The sequence below is a fragment of the Arvicanthis niloticus genome, chromosome 16, assembly GCF_011762505.2.
Source record: "Arvicanthis niloticus isolate mArvNil1 chromosome 16, mArvNil1.pat.X, whole genome shotgun sequence".
NCBI classification, from domain to species: domain Eukaryota; kingdom Metazoa; phylum Chordata; class Mammalia; order Rodentia; family Muridae; genus Arvicanthis; species Arvicanthis niloticus.
This window is the reverse complement of record NC_047673.1, coordinates 58505869-58533840: the sequence shown is the minus strand read 5'-3', so window position 1 is coordinate 58533840 and position 27972 is coordinate 58505869. Positions and strand designations below refer to the sequence as shown.

General features: G+C 40.4%; 1 protein-coding gene across 1 annotated transcript; it reads right to left on the bottom strand.

Moving 5' to 3' along the window:
* Positions 1–264: 264 nt before the first annotated feature.
* On the bottom strand, positions 265–27859 carry LOC117721353 (uncharacterized). The gene is made up of 10 exons (XM_076914266.1): positions 27414–27859; positions 20941–21055; positions 19990–20163; positions 19003–19100; positions 18056–18111; positions 5960–5996; positions 4275–4336; positions 2273–2327; positions 1005–1819; positions 265–430 (listed from the first exon to the last, which is right to left on the bottom strand). Exons 1-10 carry the CDS (start codon positions 27668–27670, stop codon positions 375–377), a joined length of 1725 nt encoding a protein of 574 aa, XP_076770381.1. The 5' UTR covers positions 27671–27859; the 3' UTR covers positions 265–374.
* Between the last annotated feature and the right edge of the window lie 113 nt (positions 27860–27972).

The window sequence follows — 27972 nt, the reverse complement described above, 5'->3', positions numbered from 1 at the left end:
TATGTTCTTCTAGCTGCACTGCATTGTATGGACTCAGTAAGAGTGGAAGCAACTAGCCACACAGAGACTTCCTGTTCCAGGGTGGGGAGATAACCAGATGGCTCTCACACACCCAGAGGACAAGGGGAGGGTAACAAGGGGAAAGGATTGTAGGAGAGGCTGACTGGGAGGGGGCAGTAAGCAATATGTAAACAAGGAAAAAATAAAAATAAAAGTAAATGACCAATTTTTTTTCAGAAAACATCACATGGCACAAGTGAGACTCCAATACAGCAACAAATTTTTACTGTAGTCTACTATCAGCTAAAACATTTTACTTTAAAATTTATATATACATATATAATAAGCTTCTGTGTTAGAGAGTGTGTCTTCTCTTAGAAGTCCATCCTGGCCCCATAGTCAAGGGTGTACTGGTCAGCTGCAGCAGCAACTAGGAGAAAAGCAAGAATTATCAATAGTATCATCAGCACATCATTGGCGGTATTGTCAGGGTCAGCATCAGCAGCATCAGTGCCATTATCATCAGGATCAATGTAATGAGAAACAGTGAGAAGGTGGAGGCTTGTTTTGTTAATTTTATTCTCAGATGTGGCTTCTTTTGGAATGTTTGTTTCTAGGCCGAAGCTATCTTCCCAAGTCAGAGTTCAGAAGAACAGAGATAGATAGACACTAATGTTTATCAGAAAGATTTCTATGCTTGGTCATTCAGAAAACACAAGGTGAAAAACACTGGGAGTGAAAAAATTTTTCTCATTCCATAATGGGAGACAACCACGTACCAACCAAATTTAGATGGTCAGTTGTGTTGGTTTAAACTGGTTTTGTCATACTATGTGAAGTATTTGCAAGAAGTTGAGAAAAGGAAACATTTTTGTTCTGGTTTTAGGTAATGCTTGAATAGCGCTATAGAAGCAGAAAGTCATGATTATTAGTAGCAAAGAGATCTAGTTTTCTATCTAAAATAAAGTTCATCGATTTTAAGCAACTACTGTGGTCTAACATACCTGGTTCATCATTTCTATTAGTGGGAGGACCTCGGTTAGTTCCATTTGCTTTAGGCCACACTTGGCGAACTCGAGTCCTCATCCATATCATCATGGAAAACAAAAGGGTTTGGAACAAAATGAAAGGCCTTGACTGCAGCCGTAGCATGTTTGGTGCCAAAAGAAAACCTGGCAGTCTGACAGTGGTTCTCCAATGCTCAGTGTGATCAACAGACTCGGGAGCATCAAAAAAACCCTCAGCATCCTGAGTAGGGGCCACATATTCGTCTATATCAGGAACGAGGGTGAATTCATCATCTGAAGAAAGACTTTCAGATTTGTCTTCTGCTTTAAGCAATGATAAAAGATTTTTGTCAGTTGATTCAGTTGAATCCATGGAATAGCAGGAGGAGGATGTAGGAATGGGCTCTGGGTCAGCATGGGGTGTGTCCCTTGCATGCTCCCTGTAAATAGATAAATCGATTATGAAGTCTGGCCCAGTGTCACTAGCTGTTTCTGAGTCACGTTTTTCATTCAATTCTGCATGCTCAGTAGGACTTTGTGAAGCAGGTGGATGAATGGCAGCAGGAGCCCCAATGTCAGCAGCAGTGGTCTGAACAGTAGGATCCATGTCAGCTGGAGCCCCACTGACAGGAGCAGAGGTGGGAACTGTAGGATCCATGTCAGCTGGAGCCCCAGTGTCAGCAGCAGTGGTAGGAGCAGTTGGGTCCATCTCAGCTGGAGACCCTCTGTCAGCAGCAGTGGTAGAAGCAGTTGGATCAATCTCAGCTTGAGACCTTCTGACAGCAGCAGAGCTGGACGGTTTGTCAGGATGCCTTTAGGAAAAAAAAAACATGCAACCTTCTTTCAATCTTAGTTTTGTGGATGGATCTCTTGTTCATGAATGAAAACCCCAGGCCAACTATCCAGTAAACTTCAGAGGAGTCTCTGTCACCACCTCCTGTCTCACTATGAGTGCCCCAGGATACAGTAGCACATGAGACCATCAGACCTCATGTGGACTTTGGACATCCAAACTCCCATTCTCACACATGCATGGCAAGCATTTTATCCACTGGATAATCTTCCTGGCTTGGATTCTTTTCAGCATTTCATGCTGTATGAGAGAGGTACTCACTAATTTCAACATAGTTTGCTCTATAAATAATTATTCAGCTCGTGATTGTACAAGAAATAAAGAAGTTGGCATTGTCTTACACAGAGGCAAAGACAGTGTCAAAGGTTATATTTTCTACAGATTAATGTATTGGAAATGCACACATTCTTACCTCACTGCTGTTCTTCTTGTAATTTTCTCACTAGCTTTTAATGAGGGAGGCGAATCTGTCATTAAACAACAGTTGTAGGAAACATGATTATAGTGGGATGAGGCTACTATTTTGTGCCCCTATATGCTGTGACACCATTTATGAAAAGCCTTTAAAGTGAATATCGATTGGTAAGCAATACATATATGGGGAACTCTTCCTTTCCACTTCCTTGTATTGTTAAACTAGGAAGAGAAAATTTTATCAAAAGTTACTACTTACATTAATTGTCGTGCAAGATACCTATGATTCTGAGCACTATCAGACACAAGAAGGGTCAACTTAGCCTGAATTGTTATACCATAGTGAATTGTTAACAGGATAGCATCTTGTTGCCATGGCTGCTTGTAGTCTCTGCCCTAGGGATGCTGGCAGAACTCTAAGTGAGCATACTCATCTCATACAGAAGTGAAAGGGGCTTCTCCAAGTGTTGACTTGAACTTACTTCACTGAAGAAGAAGATTCATTCCTAGCACAGGGAAGCTCAGTCTATGGTGACTGTCATTGCAACATAGCCAAAAATAGGAGACCCAAAGACCTTTACAAAGAATTTCCAGCTGCCAGTGTGACAAAGCTCTAGAGAGACCAGTGCGTTATTCTACTTGAGATCTTCTGAGGAAGCGGCTAAAGGCCCTCAGTTCTAGCATTGGTCCCTAGCTCATGTGCAGTACAAAGAAGTTCAGCATCAACTTCCATTGCCTCCTATGGCAATAGCTACTGGAAAGACCCTCTTGGTAGTTATGCAAACTGAAAATGACTCCAGGGAGAGAAGCATGGAGGAAATGGGCTTGAGAAAGTGGCTCTATGGTAGACCTTATGCTAGGCATGTGTGAGGCCCCTGTCAATCCTCATCACCACAAAGAAAACTGCAGTGCTGAAATTATTTAAAAGAAACTCACCCCCATTATAAATAATACTATTTCACCTCATGCTTATGAGAAGAGGGTCCTTTAGATTCCTCTACACTATTCTCTGGCTGCTGCTTTCCAAAGGTAAAGTAGGTGTGAGATGCTGTGGTGACAGCTGCTGAAAGCATAAATTCTGTGGTGTCTCTCCCACTGTAAGCATCATATTCAGACTGAATATAGGATGCATCCAAGCTGTGTTCTACAAAACGATGTGATTTCTCTCAACTTTCTTTCTACTGTGGCAGTTGTTTCTACAAATTATGTCTTGTCTCATATAAACCAAGCATCACTATATCTTTTGTAATTAATAAAACTACAGGGAAAAAGGTGCTGTCAGAGTAGCCCATATGGAGGCTGCTTGCACAGAATGCTTAGAATGGCAGTTTTCATTCCCCAGCACTCCCTCCAAAACTCACACACTATTCATTATTTTTAAAAGTTTCTGAGTGAGCCAGTTATTTATTATTTCAAGATATTCACATTAAATGGAAGACAACTAAAAATAACCATGAGATAATACATGAATTATCAAATATGTTGAAGTTGAGGAATTTTATGAAGGAAAAAATCCAGATTGCTCTGATATTTAGTCCTCAAAACATAAAGAAAGTAATTGAACACTGTATTTTTGTTGTTTTTCAACAGGATCACAATGTATGGACACTGACCCATGTAGTGATATGAAGCCAGTAATATGATATATCTATTATGAAAACCTAAGTAAAGATCCATTTTATAACAAAGTCAAATTGCTGTTACGTGATTCGAGAGGATACATATTGTGGAATAGGTTAAAAATCTTTTTATTTATAAAAAGACACTACATTTTGTTTATTTTAAATAAACAAAGCTCTTTCAGGTGATATAATGGGAATTGGAAATTTTTTAGAAACAATTCCTTAATTAAACGTGAATCCTAAAAATGTTTGGAAGCAAATTAAGAAAGGATACAACTACACACATATTTGATTTCCTTGGTGACTATTCTAGCAGGAACAAACCTCTTTTTATAATAGAATGTATAGAATCAATAGAGTACTCACTCTTAATCTTACCTGTATCATCATGGGAAGGTGTTTTCAGGATAGATTTTAGCTGTTCTGGTGGACTTCCTTCACTATGGTGTATTTGAAGAGTGTTATTTAATATTCAGAGAAAACACCAATCAAATGCTTTGAATTCTTTGTTGTTTAATTTCCTAATTTATATTACATTGTAAATTATCAAAAAAATCTATTAATTTGTTCTTCAACCTATAGATTGTGTTTAGGGACACTTTCCTTACCACTTTTCCTCATGTGAAAGAAAGAGAAGAATTTAGCCCAGAAAACTTAGACCAACAAAACCATACAGATACACACACACACACACACACACACACACACACACTCACACATGTAAAGACACTAGTACCACTTCCTCCTTTGTTTTGGAGGCTGTACTGACTGATGGTTTTATCTACAGACTCAATGTCAGTCTGTGCCCCTGGAGCAGCACATCACTGTCTCTCAGGATACTTTGTGCATATTTCACTGATGATGGTGTTACCACCCTAGAGGTTGTTTGTGGATGATCAAATAGACTTCTGTTGCTGCTAGAACTCTAAAAACCCATCATAGCTTTTGTAATGTTCAAGCTGCTTTGTCGCAATTCATGCATGAATGAATCCTGAAACAACAATCTGCCCGTTTCTATGCCAAACAAGCATTTCTACGAACTCAATAAGGTAATAACAAGAGCAAAGAATAATAAAACGTAGTGGACATTTGCAGTTTTCTGTGGAACTGTTTAAAATTCCAAATAGAAGTTAGCATGTGTATTTTGCAAGGAGTCTTTGAACAGTTGTAAATTTTTGAATCTTCACTTTGGACATTAGGTTTGAGGATTTGTGGTATTTTCAAACATGGAATCAAAAAGCAATTTAATAATGTTTAGAGAATATTTTGTTGATACACGGCCCAAATAAAGAGGACAATATAGTTGTCCTCTCTTGTGGAAGTCATTAATCCTAAGGAGCACAGAATTAGCTTGAAATACAACTTTTAATTTTCTACCACACCATTGTCTAACCTAGCATCCTGGAAAGGAATGGATGGACCTTCACCTCTATGTTCATATCCATCTCATGTAGAAGATAAAAGCCCCTTTGATAGAGAGATAAATAATAGTCACAGTGTCGTTTAGCTCTGTATATTCAGATAATATATTAGCAGTCAAAGGATTCATTACTCTTGAAAACAGATCATGGGAACAGATCATTGATGGATGGAGCATTCTGGAAAACATGGGTGTCTTCCAAAGTCTATGAAAGATGCTGCACCAAAAATTCCTTTACATGTACAGCTGGTGTCAAAGGAGGAAAGAAATGTGTTGGCATCCTGTAGAAAGGACTGATAACTGAGAATCATCCCAAATTATGCAAGCTCTCAGACAAGAAAAGTATCTGAAATGATAACTACAAGAGTGGGCCGTAGTTCACAAATTGAATTCAGTAAGGCTTTGAAAGGCCAAAGAACCTTAGATGGACATCAATGTGCATAGTTAATCCCAGAAGGTTCTTTATCCAAACTGGTGAGTTGGTTCTTGGAAATGTTCATGTTCATATGAACTACCCTGAGCGTGCTAAACATACATTCATAATACTGTGGGACATGTAAGACACAGGTCTCAAAGTACTCCCAACTAGAATTTGCTTCTTATCTTTGAATTCACCTAGTATTAATGTATTGTTAAACCTTACCAGGACGAAGACCTCTGATGTTTAACAACAAACTCTCCTGAGAATAAAAACAAAATATCTTTTATTACAAGTATAGAAAGACATTACATATAATAATGATCAGACTCATTGTTAGCATCAATTTCTATGAGGCCAATCTAGAGACTATTCTAGAGTAAATATTCATTTGTAGCAAATTACTTCACGTAGAACTATTCTATTCCCTGTATATTTCAAATCAAAGGTGGCAGTAATTTATCAAACATTAATGCCTAAAAATAAATACCCATACACAATTGTGATGATCCTAAATGAACTCTCTCAGACTGATCGAGAGCACAGTCCTCACCAGGATAATCAACTGGTTCAAAAATAACTTCTTGTGGTTCTTTCTAACTCTAGCCTAATGGTTCTGGAAAGAATTATAGCTTGAGTCTGGTGGCACACAATGTGAATCTCAACACTTAGGAGGCAAATGCACATGGATCTCTGTGGATTCCTGGACCAACAGAGCTGTGTTTAGTGAGACCATGTTTCTTTCTTTTTTTTTTTTTTTTTTTGATTTGCATTTCCCTGATGACTAAGGATGTTGAGCATTTCTTAAGGTGCTTCTCCGCCATTCGAGTTTCCTCAGTTGAGAATTCTTTGTTTAGCTCTGTACCCCATTTTTTAATGGGTTATTTTGTTGTTTGGCATCTAATTTCTTGAGTTCTTTGTAAATATTTGATATTAGCCCCCTATCGGATGTAGGATTGGTAATGATCTTTTCCCAATCTGTTGGTTGCCCTTTTGTCTTGTTGACAGTGTGAGACCATGTTTCAACTCCACCCCTAAAAAGAGTAAAACCCAGAGCTCTACTGCAAGGCATCACCTGAGTTCCGTTCTCTGTCCATAATTAAATCCAACTTCAGCAGGTCTTCTGCAGCAGGAACATCCAAGTTAGACCTCTTCACCTCGAATGCTCTGCCCAGTTTCCCAGAGACATACACTGTCCCCTGACTTCCAATGTCCAAACAAAGGTAGCCCACCTCACCACTCCTGTGCAGGGATAACCAGTTGGCTAAAACCCAGCATAAGAACACAACCAACAAGAGCTAAATCAATATGACACATCTAGAGCCCAGTAACCTCTGGATATCCTAACACAGTCAAAGCACAATAAACGTCTTTAAATCCAATCTTAGTAAGATGACTGAGGAATTTAAAGGGAAAATTAATAAATCCCTTTCAACATATAGGAAAATACAATCAAACAGGTGAAGAAGATGAATTAAACAATTCAAAACCTGCAAATGGTAAAAGAAGCAGTAAAAAAAACACAAATTTGTGTTTGAGGGAAACATGGAGATGGAAAACCTAAGAAAGAGAACAGGAACAGAAGCACAGCCAACAGAATAAAAAATAACGAAAGACATGATCTCAGGCCTAGATGATATAATACACAAAACTAATACATCAACCAAAGAAAATGTTAAACCTAAAAAATTACTGACTCAAAGTCATCAGGTCATCTGCAACAGTGTGAAAAGTCCTACCAAGACTAATAGGGATGAACAAAAGTGAAGAGAGCACCAGCTCCAAGGACAAGAAACTATTTTCAACAGAGTCATAGAAGAAAATTTACCCAACCTAAAGAAAGAGTGCCAATCAAGGAAGGAGAAGCTTGCAAAAGACCAAATTGACTGGTGTTCCCAACACAATAATCCTCCCTCCACAAACATGAAAATGACAGGAATTATCAATCACTGGTTGTTGATATCTCTCAACATCAGTGAACTCATCTTCTGCAATTAAAAAGACACAGGATGACAGGCTGGATGTGGAAACAGGACCCATCCTCCGGTTGCATACAAGAAACATACCTCAGCAAACAAAGATAGACATTGCCTCAGAGTAAAGGACTGGAAAATGTTTTTCCAAGAAAAGGGACTTGGGATGAAAGCTGAGTAGCAATTGTAATATCTAAATAAAATAGACTTCCAACCAAAATCAATGAAAGAGACACGGAAGGATATCTCAAACTCATCACAGAAAAATACACCAAGAGAACATGTCAATTCTAAATACCCCAAATCAAAGGGCCTTCACCTTTGTAAAAGAAACATTACTAAAGCTTAAATCCTACTTTAAACCCTACACATTAGTAGTAACATATTGCAGCATCCCACTCTCACCACTAGACAGGTCATTGAGTCAGAAACTAAACAAATGTTATGAATCAAATGGGCCTAACAGACACCTACATACCATTTCACCCAAATTCGAAAGAATACACTTTCTTCTAAGCACCTCACAGGATCTTCTTCAAAATTGACCTATACTCAGCCACAAGACAAGCCTCAACAGCTACAGGAAAATTAAAAGAACCCCTTCTGTCTTATCGGACCACCATGGATGAAAGCTGGAATGCAGCAAGAACAGAAACATCAAAAGCATACATAAAATCTCATGGGAGTGAACAACTGTCCACTCAGTGACCACTGGATCAGTGTCAAAATGAAGAAAGACATGAAAGACTTTGTAGAATTCAATGAAAGTGTAGGCACAGAATACCTAAACCTATGGGATACAGTGAATGCATGCCAAGAGGAAAATTTCATGGCACTTAGTGTCTTTACAAAGAAATTGGAAAGATCTCGTACTAACAATTTAAAAGTACATCTGAATGCTCTAGAAAAAAAGAAGCAAACACCCACAAGAGTAGATGGCAGGAAATAACCAAACTCAGGGCTGAAATCAACAAACTGGAAACAAATAGAACAATACAAATAACTAAACCAAGAGCTGGTTCCTTGAGAAAAATCAACAAGATAGACAAACTCTCACCAATCGAACTAAAAGGCACAGAGACAGTATCCACATTCACAAAGATAGAAATGAAAAGGGGGGACATAAAAACAGACACGGAGCAAGTCGAAAGAACCATCAGGTCTTACTTCAAAGAATGCAGTGCACAGATTTGGAAAATCTAAACAAAACGAACAATTTTCTTGATAGACACTACTTACCAATGTTAAATCAAGATCAGATAAACAATTTTAAAGAAGTATAATCTCTAAGGAATTTGAAACACTCATAAAATCTCCCAATCAAAAACTGCCCGGGTCTTTTCTCTCAAAGAAAATAGCCAGGATTGGCTATGATACTATAGGTCTTCAACCCTGACAGAAATCCAGAGTGACTGAGTTGACTGAAATTATGGGAAGCACAAATCATAGCTTCTAAAATGTAGTCAACTTAGAGAGACCGCTGAACACCTGGACAGCCCCTATACTACAGAATGTTGGAGCATCAAATCTTCAGCCTTCCGGCCAAGAAGCATCTGACAGACCTTAGTGATGCAGAGTTATTAAGGGCTGATTACTCTGTCTAGGCAGATATAATCAGTCGACTATTCTGCAAGTGTGTCCTTTTCTAGACAGTAATTTGTCTGTAGATGGAAATAGGCAATTCTTGCCTTGTGGCTGTCTCTGCACAACTGCAGTAACTCCAAGGATGCTCAATTTCTTCAGCTGCCATTTATTCTAAGCCAAGAAAAAAGCCAGGTTCAGAACTAAATGTTTTAGTTAGGATAGATGACAGAGGTTCTGGTTAATCAACAAAAGGATGGGCTGGGTATTAGGACTATCTTGTACCTCACTGGTACAAATAGGAATAATTATGCTCTAATTGTATTTTGAGAGAAAAGTGTTATTGTAACAGGAAGGGTGATATGTAGGAGGAGCTAAGGGGGAAGGAGTACCGAGAGGAAGAGATGCAGTAAGGAGAGGAGAAGATGAAGGAGAGGAGAAGCAAGGTGATGAGAGAGAGAAAGAGGGGGCGCATGGAGGCAGTTGTTCACGTGTCTCCACCAGTCAAAGATAGTTGATATATCTAGGTTGGGTATTAGGTTACACTTCTGATTGAGCATTACCAAACTTACAAAGCTTTTGACTAACATTTTAAAAAATTGTATAAAAGCAAAAAGGGAAAGGGGGCATGGGATAGGGGTTTTCTAGGGAGGGGAAATGGGGAAAGAGGATGGCATCTGAAATGTAAATAAAATATAAAATAAAATAAACTGCCCGGGACCTTATGGCTGAATTCTACAAGAATTTCAGAGAAAGAGATAATACCAATACTTCTCAAACCATTCCACAAATTAGAAACAGAAGTAACGTTACCAAAGTCATTCTATAAGGCCACAATTACCCTCATATGTAAACCACATAAAGACTCAACCAAGAAAGAGGATTTCAGACAAATTTCCCTGCTACTACCAAGGTTGAGTAGGCCAACCAACACCAGAGACAAAGGGATGGCAATGGCCAGGACAAGAACACAATCAACAAAAGGCAGTGTAATATGGAGATGGAAAATCAAGAAAAGAGAATGGGAAATACATACACAAGTATCACCATCAGAAGTCAATGAATAAAAGAGAGAATCTCAGCCACAGAAGGTACAATCGAAGAAATTCATACATCAGTCAAAAAATGTACAATCTAAAGTTTCTAACACAAATCATCCAAGAAACTTGAGACACAAACCATCCAGGAAATTTGGAACACTATGAAAAGACCAAACCTAAGAAAAATAGGAATACAAGGAGAAGATTCCCAGATTAAAGGCCCAGACAGTATCTTCAACAACATCCCCGAAGAAAACTTCCCTAACCTAAAGAGAAAGATGCCTACATACATACAAGAAGTTTATAGTACAACCAAGAGATTATTACCCCAGAATATAAAATCTTTTAGGCACAAAATAATCAAAACACTGAATGTACAGAAGAAAGAAGAATCTCAAAAAGCCATGAAGAGAAAAAGGCAAGCAACATCAAACATATAAAGAAGGACCAATCCAAATTACTCCAACCTTCTCAACAGAGACTTAAGAGACAAAAGGGCTGAAGAGATGTCTTCCAGACCTTAAGAGACTAAAACTGGAAGCCCAGGCTACTGTACCCAGCAACATTTCCATTCAATATAGATGGAGAATAAAAGATATTTTATGACAAAACCAAATGGAAACAATACCTTTCTAGTAATCCGTCACTAGGGAGGACACTAGAAAGAAAACTCCAACACAAGGAGAGTAACTATGCTCAAGAAAACACAAGAAGTTAATCATCCCACAGCAAAACCTACAGAAGGGAAACACACACAACAACAACAACAACAACAAAATAACAAGAACAAACAATCATTAGTCACTGATACCTCTCGACATTGATGGATTCACTTAGCAAATAAAAAGACACAGTCTAACAGAGTGGATGTATAAACAGGATCCATCATTCTGTTGCATATAAACACACATGTCGGCAACAAAGATAAACACTACCACAGAATAAAGGGCTGGCAAAAAGGATTAAAAATCAAATGGACTGGAGAACCAAGCTGGAGTAACCATTCTAATATCTAATAAAATAGACTGTCAACCAAAAGTAATCAAAAGAAATGTGGAAGGATACTGCATACTAATCAGAGAAAAAAAATCCACCTAGATGATGTCTCAATTCTGAATAGCAACGCCTGAAATGCAAGGGCATCCTCCTTCAGAAGGAAACATTACCCAAGATTAAATCACACATCAAACTCCACACATTAACAGTAGGGGTCATAAACACCCCATAATCACCAATGGACAGGTCACCAAAAGAGAAACTAAACAGATAGACAGGTAGATGTCATGAATGAAATGGACTTAACAGATGTCTACAGATCATTTCACACAAACACCAATACATGTATATTCTCAGCACTTCATGACACCTTGCCTAAATTGACAATATACAGATACAGATCTGCATCAACAGATACAAGAAGACTAAAATAACCCCTTGCATCTTATAAGGTCACTATGGATTAAAGCTGGATTATATCAACAAGAGAAACAACAGACATCCTACGATCTCATGGATACTGAAAACCTCTATGCTCAATGACCACTGGTGAAAGGAGAAAGCAAAGACTCTAGAATTCAATGAAAATGAAGGCACAAAGTATTCAAGCTTATGGGACACAATAGAAGTAGTGCACATCGGAAAGTTCATAGCACCATGTCCCTTCAAAAGAAATTGGAGAGATTTCATACTGGCAACTTAACAGCACATCTTCACTCTGAAGATAAAACAGAAGCAATCACATTCCAGAGGAGAAGAATGCATGAAATAGTCAAAGATAGAAACAAAGAAAACAATACAAAGAATCAACAAAACCAAGTGCTGCTTAATCAAAACTCTGAGATTCCATTTACAGCCCTCAAAAAAGCAAAGATCAAAAAGTCAAGTGAAAGCACAGGCTGGCGAGGATGTGGAGCAAAGGGAACACTCCTCCATCACTGGTGGGAATGAAAACTTGTACAGCCATGTTGGACATCCCTTCTGTGGTTTCTCAGCAATCTGAGAATAGTTCTACCTCAAGACCCAGCTATGACTCTCCTGGGCATAGACACAAAACATGTCCCACTATAGCAAGGGCCATTTCTTCAACAATGTTCATAGCAGCTTTATTCATAATAGCCAGACACTGGAAACAACCTAGATGTCCCTCAACTGAAGACCATATAAAGAAAATGCTGTACACCTGCACAATGGAATACTATTCAGCTATTAAACAAAGACATCCTGAATTCTGCAGGTAAATAGATGGGACTTGAGAATATCATTCTGAGCTCCAACAGGACTTGTGTGGTATGTACTCACTTATAAGTGCTTATTGTTCAAAAATTACAGGTACAATCCAGAGACACAGAGAAGCTAAACAAGAAGGAGGGCACAAGTAAGGATGCCTGAACCTCACTTAAAAGAGGGAATAAAATAGTCATAAGAGGCAGATGGAGGGAGTAAACTGGAGAGGAGAGGACACAGGGAGGGGAATTGGAGGAGTTCAGGATCAGGTATGGGGAGGAAGAAGAGAGATGGCTAGATGGCCATGAAAATGAATGGAAATCTGCAACTGAAGATGGTGAAGAGGTGGGGGTATCTCTGATGAGACAGAGATCTAGGATAAGGGAGGCACCCAAGAAACAATTGGGATGACCTTAGCTGTGACTCACCACATTGGGGATATGGACCCAAAATTTATTTTCTCTACAAAAAAAATTCAGGCCCAGGAGATGAAGCAGAGACTGAAGGAATGAGCAACCATCAGCAGCAGAAATCAAGACCCATGTCACGAGCAAGCATCAGTCCCTGACATTATTGATATTCTGTTATGTTTGCAGAGTTGTCCTCTGAGAGGCTCCACCCATTTGCTCACTTGGACAGATACTGATACCCACAGCCAAAGAGTGGATTGAACTTGGAGATTTATTTGGAAGAATAGGAGGAAGGATTGAAGACCCAAAATGGGATAGCAACTCCAAAGGAAAACCAACAGAGTAAATTAATGAGAACCCTCAATGCTCTCAGGATATGAACCACCAACCAAAGAACATACATGAGCTGGACCTAGGACTTCTGGCACCCATGTAGCAAATATGCAGCTTGGTCTTCATGTGGGTCCTGAAGAACTGGAGCGAGGGCTATCCCAGTAGCTATAGCCTGTCTATAGGATATGATGTACTAGCTGGGCTGACTTGTCTACCTCAATAGGAAAGGAAGCACCTAGCCTGAAAGACATGAGAAGTGAATGTTTGGGGAGATACACAGGCCAGCCCTATCCTCTCAGAACAAAAGAGGAGTGAGATATGGGGGAAGCATTGTGAGAGGGAAGTGACTGGGAGACAGCCAGTGAGCTGGATTTGAAGGGAGTAAGTAATAAAAGACAGTGCATTCAATAAAAAAAAAAAAAGAAGAATGCATAGACCTGAAACATAGCTCTACAGTTAGGCACATTGGTGCTCTTCCAGAGGACTACAGTTCAGTTCTCGGTACTGTCTGCAAAACTCCAACTCCAACTCTAGGAGAATGCTGTCCTATGGCTTCAGGGGTCATGTATACATATACGATTTTAACAATAAAAATAATTCTTTAAAAATGAAAAGAGACAATGTGGTACATGTATCCAATGGAATTCTATTCATCTATTAAAACAAAGATATAATGAATTTTGAAGTCAATTTGATAGAACTTGAGAGGTAACCCAGACTCAAAAAGCATGGATGGCATGTACTCACTGACAAATGCATATTCGCAATAAAGTACAGTGTGGGGAGCCAACAGAAGGCAGATAGCATCCTTGCAGCCATCTTGAGCCATATACCCTGATAAGAGATTTGATTACAAAAGCCTACAACAGTTGAGCACACTCTAATAACATCTTGCTTTAGATACCCAGGATCTTCCCTTGGGCATGTGAGACTTAAGGGCATGACTTAGAGATCAGATTTAGAGACAAGGCCTAAGGGCATGACTTAAAGGCATGACTTAGAGGCGTGGTTTAGAAGTGAGACATATAAAAGGAGAGAGGCAGACAGAAGAGAGGAGTACAACTTGGAACTAGGAATTAGGTTAGAGAATAGAACTTAGAGTACAACATGGAGTACAACTTGAACTAGGAATTAGGTTAGAGAGTACAACTTACAGTAAAATTTGGAGTAGTTATTAGGCATTAGGTAGAAGACACTTGGAGTAGAGAACTTGGAAGAACTAGGAATTAGACATTAGGCACTTAGCACTTGGGAGAAGTAACTTGGAACATGGAGGCACTAGGGACTAGGAACACAAGACTTGGGACTTGGATTAGGAAGAGAGACTGAAGAATAAACGGGACTGAATCATACTCTCTCTGGTCTCCATTCTTCAAGTCGGTCCTCACTCTCTCTCTTACTGAACCCTGACCCACAGACTGGAGCAGCTTGGGGCAGTGCGGGCTGTAACACTTTAGCCCCCAAGGCTTTTGGCAGTGTAGGTCTCAACATTGATAGAGTGGTCTGAGACATTTTGGCCCCCAAATGTGGGGTAGCTCTGGCCGCAATATTGTTGGCCCCCAACGTGGGGCAGAGAGGTCCACAACAGTACAGGATGACCATACTATACTCCAGAGACCAAAGGAAGATAAACAAGAGGTAAGAACCAAGGCAAGGTTGCTTGAATCTGACTAAGAACAGAGAATAAAATAGTCATAGGAGGCAGATGGAGGGAGGGAACTAGGTGGGAGTGGGGATGGCCATGGAAATGGGGTGTTTCAGTATCAGGTGTGTGGAGGTGCAGGGGAGATGTCCTGATGGCCATGAGAATGAATGGGAAAGAATGCAGGTGGCAGTGGTAGGGGTTGTGGGAGAAAATTCGCATGTTCGTCACATTGCAAGCTGAAAAAGCCTTTGATAAAATCAAACACCTCTTCATGTTAAAAGTCTTGGAGACATTGGTGCTAAAATATGCATACCTCAACAAAATAAAGGTACTATATGACAAGCCAATGGCCAACAACCACTTAAATGGAGACAAACTTAAAATCAGAGACTAAACAAGACTGCCCGCCTACATAAGAGACCTCAAAGAATTGACCAAAGGACACCTACACCAAAGGGGATAAACACCTTAAGCAAAATGGCTGGATAAAATAGTAACTCAAAAATATCAGTAGCCCTTCCTTATATAAAAAATAATTGGAATAAGAAAACATTTAGTAAAACAAAACCCTTCACAATAGCCACAGATAATTCAAAATACCTGGATATAACTCTAATCAAGCTACTGAAAGACCTGTCTATCCAAAGCTTCAATTCTCTGAAAAAGAAATTGAAGAAGACATCTGAAGATGGAAAGATCCCATGCTCATGGATGGACAGGATTAACATGGTGAACATGGCCATCTTACAAAAATCCTTTTCAGATTCAATGCATTTCCCATCAAAATTCCAACACAATTAGGTACAGAACTTGAAACAGCAATTCTTAGCTTCCCATCAAAAACAAAATGCAGAATAGCTAAAAATACCTTAAATAATAAAATAATTTCTGAATGTATCACTATCCCTCATCTCAAACGTACCACAGAGCAATCATGATAAAGACTGCATGGTATTAGTATGGGAACAAACAAGTTGATGCCTGGAATCAAATCAAAGACCCAGACATGAACTCACATACCCACTAACACTTGATTCTGACAAAGAAGGCCAAGGAATACAATAACTTAAAAAAGAAAGAAAACATCTTCAACAAACGGTGCAAGTCTAACTGGATGTCTACATGAGGATGAATGCAAATAGAGCCATAGTTATCACCCTGCACAGAACTCAAGTTCACATGCACCAAAGACCTCAATATAAACCAGACAGACTGAATTTACTAAAAGAGAAGGTGGGAAATAGCCTGGATACTTGGGTACAGTAGACAATTTCCTAGCAGAACACCCAATGTCTTAGGCTAAGATCAACAATTGAAAAATGGGGACTCATGAAACTGAAAAACTTCTGCAAGTCAAAGAACACAGTCAATAGGACAAAATGGAAGCCTATATTTTGGGAAAAGATACCCACCAACAGCACACTTGAGAGAAAACTAATATCTAAAATATATAAAGAACCCAAGAAGTTAAAAATTTAAAAATGGGGTAAAGAGCTAAACAGACAATTCTCAATGGAGGAATCCCAGAAGATCGAGAAACACCTAAGTGTGCAAAGTCTTTAGTCATCAGTGTAATGAATGTCAGAAGGACTCAAAGATACCATCTTACACCAGTCAGAATGGCTAAAATAGAAAATTCAAGTGACAGCACAGGCTGGCAATCATATTGAGCAAGGGGAACACTCTTTCATTGCTGGTGAGAGGGCATAATTTTACAATCCCTTTTGAAAAGTAATCTGGCAGGTTGTTTTCCCCTGAAAATTAGGAATAGTTCTGCCCCAAGACACAGCTAGTCCACTCCTGGGCATATGCCCTTAAGATGCTCTACCAAACCATCTCAAGGACACTTGCACAACTATGTTTGTAAAACCTTTATTTGTAATAGCCGGAAACAGAAAACAACCTAGATGGCCTTCAACTGAAAAAGTGGATTAAGAAAACGTGATATATTTACACAATGAAATATCATTCAGTTATTACCAACAAGGAATCTGCAAAAATTGCAGGTCAATAGATGGAATTTGAAAATATGATCCTGAGTGAGGTTATCCAAACCCAGAAATGCAGGCATTGTGTGCACTCACTTAGAAGGGAGTGCTTTTTTGGCATCAAGTATAGAATAATCATGCTAAAATCCACAGACCTAAAGAAGGTAAATAGTGAGGGCCTGAAGTCAGATGCTTGAATCTTACTCAGAAGGGAAAATAAAGTAGACATCAGGGGTCGATTTAGGGAGGGAAATTTGTGGAAGATGGGGAGAGGAACTGAGGTGGGGAACAGGTGTACGGTGAGAGCAGGGAGAAGAGATACCACAGGGGAGGCATTTCTGTGATGAGACAAAGACCAGAGTCCATGGGGGCTCTTAGGAATCTCTATTGATGAGTCTAGCTGAGTCAACTAGCAGTACATGATATGAAGCTTTAAGTGGTCATCTCCTCTAGCTAGGAGGGACTTCCAGTGGAAGGAGGAGGAGGATACCCATGCTCTCACAAAAACATCCTACCTACAAGATATTCAGGGATTAAAATGGAACAGAGATGAAGGGAAGACACCCAATAACTGGCCCAACTTGAGACCTACCCTGTGGGAGAGAGCCAGTCTTTGACATCATCAATGATAATGTGCTATGCTTGCAGACAGGAGCCTAGGATAACTCTTCTGAGAGGCTTCATCCAGCAGAGGCTGGAAACAGATGTACACACCCACAGCCAAACATCAGGAGGCATTTGGGGACTCTTTGGAAGAGTTGGGGGAAGGACACTGAACTCAAAAAAGGACAGTGTGATTGAGGGGTCAGGGACACCACAAGAAAACCTAAAGAATCAACGAATCTGGGCCCATGAGGGCACACAGAGATTGAACCACCAATCAAAGTGCATGCATGGGCTACACATAGACCCCCTCCCCATATGTAGCAGATATGCAGATTGTTCCTCATGTGGTTTCCCTAAAAACTGAAGTGAGGACTGTTTCACACTCTGTTGCCTGCATTTGGATTCCTTTCTGCGATTTGCCTGTCTGGTCTCAGTGGGAGAGGAGCTAAAATCTGGACTCTTAGTTAGGGTAATAGGGCCAGCTACTGTATACTACATTTATATTCACTATAAAAACCTTACCTCTATTGAACCTGACATGCGACAGTCTTCTCTTCTCTCTTCTTTTCTTACTTATCCTGAGGCAAAGGTTTTAAAGTTATCATTATTGTGCTCTTCATAAGAAAAAACATTTAGCTAGTGTTTTAAGTACTTTATATATGATTCCCTACTGTATCTTACTTTAGATGTTTACAAACAATATTTTTTGAAACAGAATCTCACTCTAGCCATGCTGGTCTGAAAACCACTCTATGGATCATGTTGGCTTTAATTCGCAGAGATCTCTGTATCTTCTACTTCCCAAGTTCTGGGATGAAATCCATGGGCCAACAGAACTAGACAAACAGTGTTGAGTTCAGTTGTCAGCAATTGACTATGATTGCTGACTGCTATCCTTCCTACCTTTTCTCAAGAGAAAACATGAGTAATAGTTAGCTTTTAATTAAAACACAAAGTGTAGACACAAAATCTCTCTCTCTCTCTCTCTCTCTCTCTCTCTCTCTCTCTCTCTCTCACACACACACACACACACACACATACACACACTCACACACACACTTTGCAAACCATTAAACACAAGATTGGGCAGGCTCAGGGTGGTATGGCTCTAGACTCTTCTGGAAGAGCGTTTATCCATGTTAGACCACTTGCCAATGACCCTTATTTCAGTGACAAACACTGTCACAAGCAAAAATACTGCAGTGGAGCAACAATTGATCTAGTTTGTCCTTTGGCTTGGTTGATGGTGCATGAGGTGAAGTACTCAACTACATCGAGATCCCGGGGGCATGCTGTTCTTTTGTTGTGGTCAAACAGTCTCTTCTCCAGCTCACACTTCATGTGTGCTAAGCTTTCTAACTACATGCCTCCGAGTTTCTCACAATCTTCCTATAATTTTAATATTCCTGACTTACAAAATTGTCACCCTCAAGAACAGCACTAAGATTGAAGAAGAGAAGAAACGGTACCTGTTTAACATTCGTGCATTTTCATAATATGTTTCTAAAAATTGTACCATTTCACGTTTATTATTAAAATCTGCAAGTTCGATGGGCGTTATGCCAAACTGTAAGGAAAAAAAAATATTGCATTTTACAAAAAGGCTTGTTTCTCAACTGAAAGTTCATCACAGATTTTGTGAACATAAATACACACTGGAAAGAGTCACAAGAGACCATTTATGCTACAACACCTGTCACTTTCTCACACACTGCTGTCTTCTTCCCTTTGACACACCTTTCCCCTGCCCAACATTGTCTATGAACACCACTCCCTTCCAGAACTCTCCCCAAACACTCAATGGCTCCAGTCATCTTAGCTCCATGGAGTAGGGACTCCATTGCCACAGCCCTGAAACAGAGAGTACAGTTTGGTAGGCCCCTGTTGAAGGAGTGTGCTCAAGAGGTGTCTGGAGCAGAGTTTCTCAATCTGTATTTCAAATACATTTCTTTACTCAACTAAGAATTATCTCACAAGCTCAACAGCATCTCCTATGGACGCCAAAACCTTTTAAAAATTAAATAATGCTTTTTGCATAGTTTCTCCAATGATCAAATTTCCTAAGTTGCCTGTCACCTCTCTCGTTTTCCTGTCTACCCTCATCCCTGAGCAAAACCTACATCAGTACCTCCTTTGCTGCAAGACATTTTAATTTATTTTACAATCATTTAACTTGAAATAAATTGATTTGTATTGTCTGTGTATATGTGATGTGTGTGTGTCCATGTGGTCCTAAATCCTTTATTTTTGAATTTTAAAATCAAGTCCCATTCTGAGACAAAATATGCTATGCTGTGTTTTTTGGAACTAACGACTGAAAATATGAAAAACCTATTTGGAGAAAATAGCATTCCTCTGAAGAGACTCAGTGAGAATGCTTGAGCTTCTGCATGTAGAAAATAGGTTTGAGTGTCACTGCTAAAAGTATATTGGAAACAAAGTTGAAAGATCTTTACCCGATTTTTGGCTTCAAAATCTACGTCGTGCTCAAGGATCATTTGTGCAATTGGTATGTTACCCCTGGATACAGCGTGGTGGAAAGCTGTATTCCCAGTGGCATCTATCAGGTTTGCATCAGCATCGTGGGCCAGCAATACAGAAACACAATCCACATTTTCTTGCTGGGTGGCCTGTGGAAATTGTACAAAGAAATACATGTTCGATTCAAAGACGCCAAGGGAGACATTTCTACCACTGCACTGAATCGTTTCCCTTAAATCAAACATAGAGCTTCAGTTATGCATATTATCCCTCTATTTTGACACAAAGTCTTCTCAAGTACCCCAGGCTTGCCTAATTTTATAATCTCCCCACCATATATATCTCTTTACAAGTGGTAGAATTTAAGGATTCTGCCAACACACCTAGATAGTCTAAAAATTCAGGTCTGTGCTGGTTGGCTGTTGCAGTGCAGAGATTGGTTAGCTGGTTAGGTTTTGTTCTTTTTGACAATTTGATATAAGCTTAACATACCTGGAAAGATCCTCACTTGAGGAATTGCCTCAAGCAAATGGCCTCTGGCCAACTATGTGGAGTATCTTTTTTTATATAATTTAGATAGAAGTAGGAAAGCCTAGGATCTTAGGGGTGGGGCACACCTGGGAAGAAAGTTCTCACTTGCTTTTTTTTTTTTTTTTTTTTAAAAAAAAAAAAGCTGAGCAAGCCTTGGTAAAAGCCATGGAAAAGCTGCATTCTCCTGTGATCTTGGGATTTAGTTCTTCCCTCTGGTTCCTGATTGGAGCTCCTGCCTTGGCTCCCCTTGAGAATGAAGTGTGATGTGTAAATGTAAGCCAAATAACCATTTCCTTTCCTGAGTTGGTTTTGGTCAGTGTTTTATCACAGCAACAGAAACCAAACAAGGACACACTCTAATCCATTTCATGCCAAAACAGATGGCCAATAGCTACCTTGATCAGGGGTGTGCTGCCTTCATCATCCTGGATGTTAATATTGGATTCGTTTTCTAGTAACAGTATCACTGCTTCAGGATGGTTGTGGGCACATGCATAGTGTATGGATGTCCTGCAATGGAAAGGACATTTAGGGACATTTTTGAATGCTAAATAAGAAGCCCATCACCTTTAACTACTACATAGTATGAAGATAATTTCCTTCTGATGTAAGAAAGTAACCAGAATTTCCTTATTTATTTCTGTCTACTCAAATGTTCATTTGCTGTGTGTGCTAGGGATATAGTGCATGGCTGTCCCCATTTAAGGGAGGTGTTCTATCACTACCTTCATCCCTGCACAAAGCAGCCTGTCTGAATCCTAGAAAAGGTCCCAGTAAATTGATCTCAGTTTGAATTTAAATCCTACTCTAATATCTGGCTCTTACTAGTTACTACTTGGGATTTCTATGAGCTTCATGACTCCATTTCCCAATCCAAAGAATGGAGATTAAACATAGTATCCGTCTTACACGGGGCTGCGGTGATGCTTTTAGTTTGGATGGGCAAGAACTGCTAGAATTACAAACATTTACAGCTCCCGACGGCTTAGCATTTGCCTCTCATGATAATGATTTCTCTTCCTTGTGATAACAAACACAACATTTCAGTGAAGGACAAACAGGATTCTATCAACAGTACACATACAAAGATTTTATATTCAAAGAGTTTTACATTTCTTTAAAAAAATCTGTCTAACCAAACAGGTCTTGAACTAGATAATCCTCCTAACTCATCCTAAATAGTGGCCGGTGACACTGTGGTTACTTTCTTTTATCATTCACAGTTTAGCCTCTCTAACATTGGAATGTCATTTATCATTTCTAATTTTTTTTATACTTATAATTGGCAGAATTTTTAACTTTGATACTCTATAAAAAAAACAAAAGGTTATCATGAAACCCATTGCGCCTTACAGTAAAAAAGTCAGATTCCACAGGTAAATGACATTTATACAGATCACTAGTATCTATGTAAATCTTTAAAAAACAAACAAAACTCTAAACTCTCAGTCATCAATGCTTTGATTTTTTTTTCTTTTCCACATTTCTGTTTTATGACCATGAGTAGTGTGTCTGTACGTTGGACAATCAGGAACACAACTTAGTCCTTAGGTAATAGATATAGTATTCATGGTAATCCAGGCACCAAATGGTAGCAAAGCCGGACCTCATGCTTTGCCATAAAATGATCAATGTGCTCTTGACTCACACCAAGACCGGGTAACCGTTCCTACAAGCTGATAACCTATGTCATCCTACCTCCCTCACTTGATACTCCAAAAGCTTTAAGCAAAATGAAACTCGGGTTCCAAAGTATATGGTTCATTTCATTTCGTATTTAAATTTATAGAATGTGAGGAAGCTTGACTGGGCAGAGAAGTATAAAGGTATAAGAATGGAAAGATCTGGATAGATAGTAGAATGTGTATTCTACACAGTAAATATCTAAGTTATGTGTGGGGGGAATAAATGGACTGACAGAATGAATAACTACAGTTGCACAATTCAGTGTCTGTACGGAAAATATCCAATAAGCAAAAGAATACCTTAAAACTGTAGTTTATAATTTTTTCTTCTTTTATATGAAGCTCCAATTAAAAGACTAGCCCCTTAGAACTACAAATGATCAAGAAGCTGTGGAGTATGGAAATATACTGTTGTCATTGATTCCCCTTTATTACCTAGTACTACATCAAAAAAGTGGGGCAAAGAACTAAACCAAGAATTCACAACAGAGCAATCTCAAATGGCTGAGAATCACCTAAAGAAATGTTCAGGTCCTTAGTGGTCAGAGAAATGCCAATCAAAGACCCTGAGATTCTACCTCACACCAATCAGTATGGCTAAGATCAAAACCTCAGGTGACAACACATGTTGGGGAGAATGTGGAGACAGAGGAATACTCCTCCATTGCTGGTGGGTTTGCAAACTGGTACAACCACTGTGGAAATCAATTTGGAGGTTCCTCACAAAATTGGAAATAGATTGACCTGATAACCCAGCAATAACACTCTTGGGAATACACTCAAAGATGCCCCACCATGCCAAAAGGGCACGTGTTCCTCTTTGTTCATAGCGACCTTCTCTGTGATACCCAGAAGCTGGAAACAACCCAGATGTCCCACGACAGAAGAATGGATACAGAAATTGTAGATCCTTTAAACAATGGAATACTACACAGATATCAAGAGTAAGGACATCCTGAGTTTTGCAGGCAATAGGATGGAACAAGAAAATACCATCCTGAGTGAGGGATCACATGCCCAGAACGACATGCATGGTATAGAATCACTAATAAGTGGATATTTGCCAAAAAATGAATAGTACAAAATACCCAAGATAGAGTCAAGAGAACTCAAAAAGGTCAACAAGTTGAAGTGCCCAAGTGAGGATGCCTCAGTGCCACTTGAGAGGGAGAAGAAAGCAACCATAAGCGGGGAGGGAGGCAGGAGACTGGGAGGGAAAATGGATGTGGGGAACAGAGGGGAACAGGTTCTGGGATTTGCTGGAGGAAAGTACTGAAGTCCTGAGGGCCAGCAGAAAGAATGAAAACAGGCAACCTTGGGAGGTAGGAGGTTTGGGGACCCTCCAGAATGTACCAGAGACCTGGGAGGTAAGAAACACTCAGGAGACCCCCAACACATCTAGAGCAGAGGACATCCAGGTCTGGATTCAATCAGAGAAGATGCACCCAACCATCCAGAGACTGGAGGCCCCAGGGAGTTTATAGGTCTGGTGTAGTCTGGGGTGTGTTAGGGACATCTTCCTGGAGACAAGGGGGTGGAACTGTCAGAGGGTGGACCAGAGGGAGTAGAATCTTGAGTGTTAAAACAAATAATGATAAAAAGGAAATAAGAATGGGGACTGGGATGGTTGGTAAAACTCAGTTGGTAAAACACTTGCCCTGAAAACCTGAGTGCAGATGTGGGGATGAGGGGATCCCCAAAGCTTACTTGCCTGCAAGTCTGAGATTCAGTGTGCTCCAAGAGTGTAAATCAAACATACCATGGATTTGGGAGATTGAACATGTCTCTAAAACGGAGGGACCTCGGGGTGGAACTCACAGGGAGGCCTAATGGTCTGAGCTCAGTCCCCAGAACCCACAATGTGGCAGAACAGAACTGTCAAGTGATGAGTCCTCTGACCACCACACACTTAGTTCCACATGTGTGGGACACAGGAAAGTAAGAGGAAGACAATGTCAGTCTCTGTCCTTCACATGTGTCAATGCACACACGACATGTACACAGGGTGAGAACGGGGAGCAGGGTCATAGTTCCAGTTCAAATGCCTTTGTTTGATCAATTAACAAACATGGGTCATATTGATCTAAGAGTTTTTGTTGGTTTTTTTTTTTTTTTTTTTTTGCATTCAAGTTGACAATTTATCTTATGATAAATTTTTCAGTGTTGTGTATTAGTAAGACAATATAGTGCCTATATAGTAAGACAATACTATATATGGCCTATATAGTAAGACAAATCTAGACAGGTGGCTTGGCTCTTAACAGCTCTAGTTTTGTTTGTAGAGAACTAAGTTTTGATTGCCAGGAACCACATGGCAGCTCACAACTGTCTATAACCCCAGTTCCAGAGAATGCAGCACCAGGTTCTATCACACATGGTACACAGAAAAAACAAATAAGCAAAGGTCCTCTGTGTGAGTGAGTGTGTGTGTGTGTGTGTGTGTGTACAAAATTTCAGTGTAAACATAATAAAATGATGAAGTTTCATTAAGGCCTAGGTGCTGCTGTTCCAGCATGTGCAGGTCTCCTATGCTTTAGAGCATTTCACAGTATAAAACACCGGGGTCCCCAGTTAAAATGAGTCTAAGTATGACCTCGTTCCTTTCTAAGGATGTAGCCCTGGAAGTTGATTTCTCTCACTGCTTGGCCCTGAGTGCCCCTAACCTTTTTCACCTTCTCTGCACACGCCCCACAAGCAATTTCATGCCCCATTACCTGCCCGTCCTATCATATTCATCCACATGATGTTGACTGGCCTGGATTAATCTTTGCATTATATCATGGTCACCCACACTGGCCACTCATTGTAGTGGACCCATGGGGTGATACCCGATCAGGTAGAGGGGAAATTTCTTCTTTTTGCTGATGATGCATGCTTCTGAAGCCTAGACATGAATGCCACAGGCAGATGTACCAGAGTCCCCTTTTGGGGACTTGTATTGACTGGACACTGTAATTTGAGATTGTTCTGCATTATTAGGGCCTAGGGCCACCTAAGACATTTCCCTCTCTTTTCTCCCCTTTAGCTGATCACTGCCTCCCAAGTTCTACAATAAGTGTTTGCAGAAGAAAAAGGCAAGTCTTGCCAGTGAAACACAGGAGAATCCTGCCAGTTCAGTATGAACTGAACTGTGCTTCAGCACCTAGCAGTACAGCTGTGCTGGCACCACCACAGTGACATGCTGTGAGCATACAATGGTGCTGGCTTAGCAGCTGGAAGCTCTGCTTATGCTCTGTGCATGCCTGCCTCAGTCTCCAGGGCCAGGAGCCCACCCTCCTTGGTCCACTTACAAAGCACTGTCAGTTTCAAGTCTGCAGTACATCTACCTGTACGGCCTTCAAAGGGAATATGGAGAGGAATTATGTGATGGTTCAGGTCCTTAGCAGCTCTGTAACCCTGGGAACATGTGACCCCAAGAATAGCTTGATGGTATTTCCTCCCAGAAGTATTTTGTTCCCCTTTCTAAGGAGGACCTAAGCATTCACACTTTGGTCTTCCTCCTTCCTGAGTTTCACGTGGTCTTTGAATTGTACCTTGTGTATTCTGAGCTTTTGAGCTAATATGCACTTATCGGTGAGTGCATGGCATGTGTATTCTTATGTGACTGGGTTACCTCACTCAGGATGATACTTTCTAGTTCCATCCATTTGCCCAAGGATTTCCTGAAGTCATTGATTTTAATAGCTAAGTAGTAGTTCATTGTTTAAAAGTACCACATTTTCTGTATCCATTTCTCTGCTGAAGGACATCTGAGTTCTTTCTGGCTTCTGGCTATTATAAATGAGGGTTCTATGAACATATTATGTGTCCTTGTTATACGTTGGAGCATCATTTGGGTATATGCTCAGCAGAGACAGAAGCAAAGGCCATCCAGAGACTGCCCCACCGGGGGACCCATCCCATCATATACAGACACCAAACCCAGACACTAATGCGGGGGGCCAAGAAGTGCTTGCTGACAGCAGCCTGATATAGTTGTCTCCTGAGGGGCTCTGCCAGAGCATGACAAATACAGAGGAGGATGTTAACAGCCAACCATTGGACTGAGCCTGGGGTCCCCAATGGAGGAGTTAGAGAAATGACTGGAGGAGCTGAAGGGATGTGCAACCCCATAGGAAGAACAACAACAGCAACCAACCAGACACCCCAGAGCTCCCAGGGACTATTCCACCAACCAAAGAGTACACATGGAGGGACCCATGTCTCTAGGCGAATATGTAGCAGAGGATGGCCTTGTTGGACTGCACTTAAAGGAGCAGCCTTTGTTCCTGTGAAGGGTCAGGCTCCAGGGTAGGGCAATGTAAGTGCAGGTGGTCAGTAGACAGTGGGTGGGTGGGTGGGTGGGTAGGTGGGTGAAGGAGCACCCTTATAGAAGCAGTGTAGGGGGGATCATATAGGTTCTTCTGGTGGAGAAACTGGGAAAGGGGATAACATTTGAAATGTAAATAAATAAAATGTTCAATAAAAAAGAACACACACACACACACACACACACACACACACACACACACACACCAAGAGCCTGAACTGATGAAGAAAATCCTGAGTTAGTAAATCCAGCTATCATTATCTTATGATTAATTTTCCAGTGTTGTACATTAGTGTTAATGGCCTCTATATTAAGAGAAATCTAGACTTGTGGCTTGGCTGATAACAGCTCTAGTTTTGTTTGTAGAGCACTCAGTTTTGATTCCTAGCACCAACATGGCAGCTCACAACTGTGTATAGCTCCAGTTCCAGGTCAGCAAGCACCTGATTCTATCACACATGGTGTATCAAAAATGCCTATAGGCAAAACTCCCAAGTTTGTGTGTTTCTCTCTGTCTCTCTCTGTCTCTCTCTGTCTCTCTCTCTCTCTCTCTCTCTCTCTCTCTCTCTCTCTCTCTCTGTGTGTGTGTGTGTGTGTGTGTGTGTGTGTGTGTGTGTATCTGTCTAGTAAATTTCAGTGTAAATGTCATAATAAATTGATGTAGTTTCACTAAGGCCTGGGAGCTGCTGTTCCATGGTGTGCAGGTCTCATACGCTTAAGAGCATTAAGCGGGAACACAATGAAAAGGAACCTAAGCATGACTATTAGGATTGAGCCCTGACAGTTGATTTTTCTCCCCGCTTGGCCCTGATTGTCCCTGACAATTCCCACCCCTGTATACCAATCCCCCCTCACCAATTTCAAGCCCCATTACCTGTTTCTTCTATCACACTCATCCACATGGTGTTCATTGGAGTGGATTAATCTCTGCAGTGTATCCAGGTCCCCAACACCAGCTGCTTGTTGCAGTGGACCTATTGGGTCATATCCAATCCTATACAGAACAAATTTGTTCTCTTCCGGAGGTTTCCTGCAACTACAGCACAGACAACAACGCCACAGGCGGGTGTACCAGCGTCGCTTTCTGGGCACTTTTTTTGTCCGTACCTCATAATTGAGGTTTCCTTCCATTCTTGAGGCCTAGGGCCACCCAGGACCTTCTTTCCCTCTCTTTCCTTCCCTTTAGCTGACTGCTGCCTCCCAAATTCGACTGAAAAAGTTTGTTGAAAAAAAATGCCAATTGTTCGCTAGAGAAACTCACGAGACTCCTGCCAGTTCAGTGTCTACTGAACTATATGCTTCAGCACCTAGCAGTACAGCTGTGTTGGCACCACCAGTGACATGCTGTGAGCACACAATGGTGCTATGCTTATGCTCTATGCCTGCCTGCCTCAGACTGCAGTGGCAGGAGACCACCCTCCTTGGTACCTGTG

Excerpts from the sequence above, each read along its gene's own strand:
- LOC117721353 (XM_076914266.1), bottom strand. The coding sequence starts at position 27,670 with ATGGAAGGAAACCTCAATTATGAGGTACGGACAAAAAAAGTGCCCAGA. Across the intron at positions 5,997-18,055 it reads GCATGTCAGGTTCAATAGAG|GAGAGTTTGTTGTTAAACAT; the intron begins GTAAGGTTTTTA and ends TTTTATTCTCAG. Across the intron at positions 431-1,004 it reads TAATAGAAATGATGAACCAG|TTGCTGCTGCAGCTGACCAG; the intron begins GTATGTTAGACC and ends CTTTTCTCCTAG.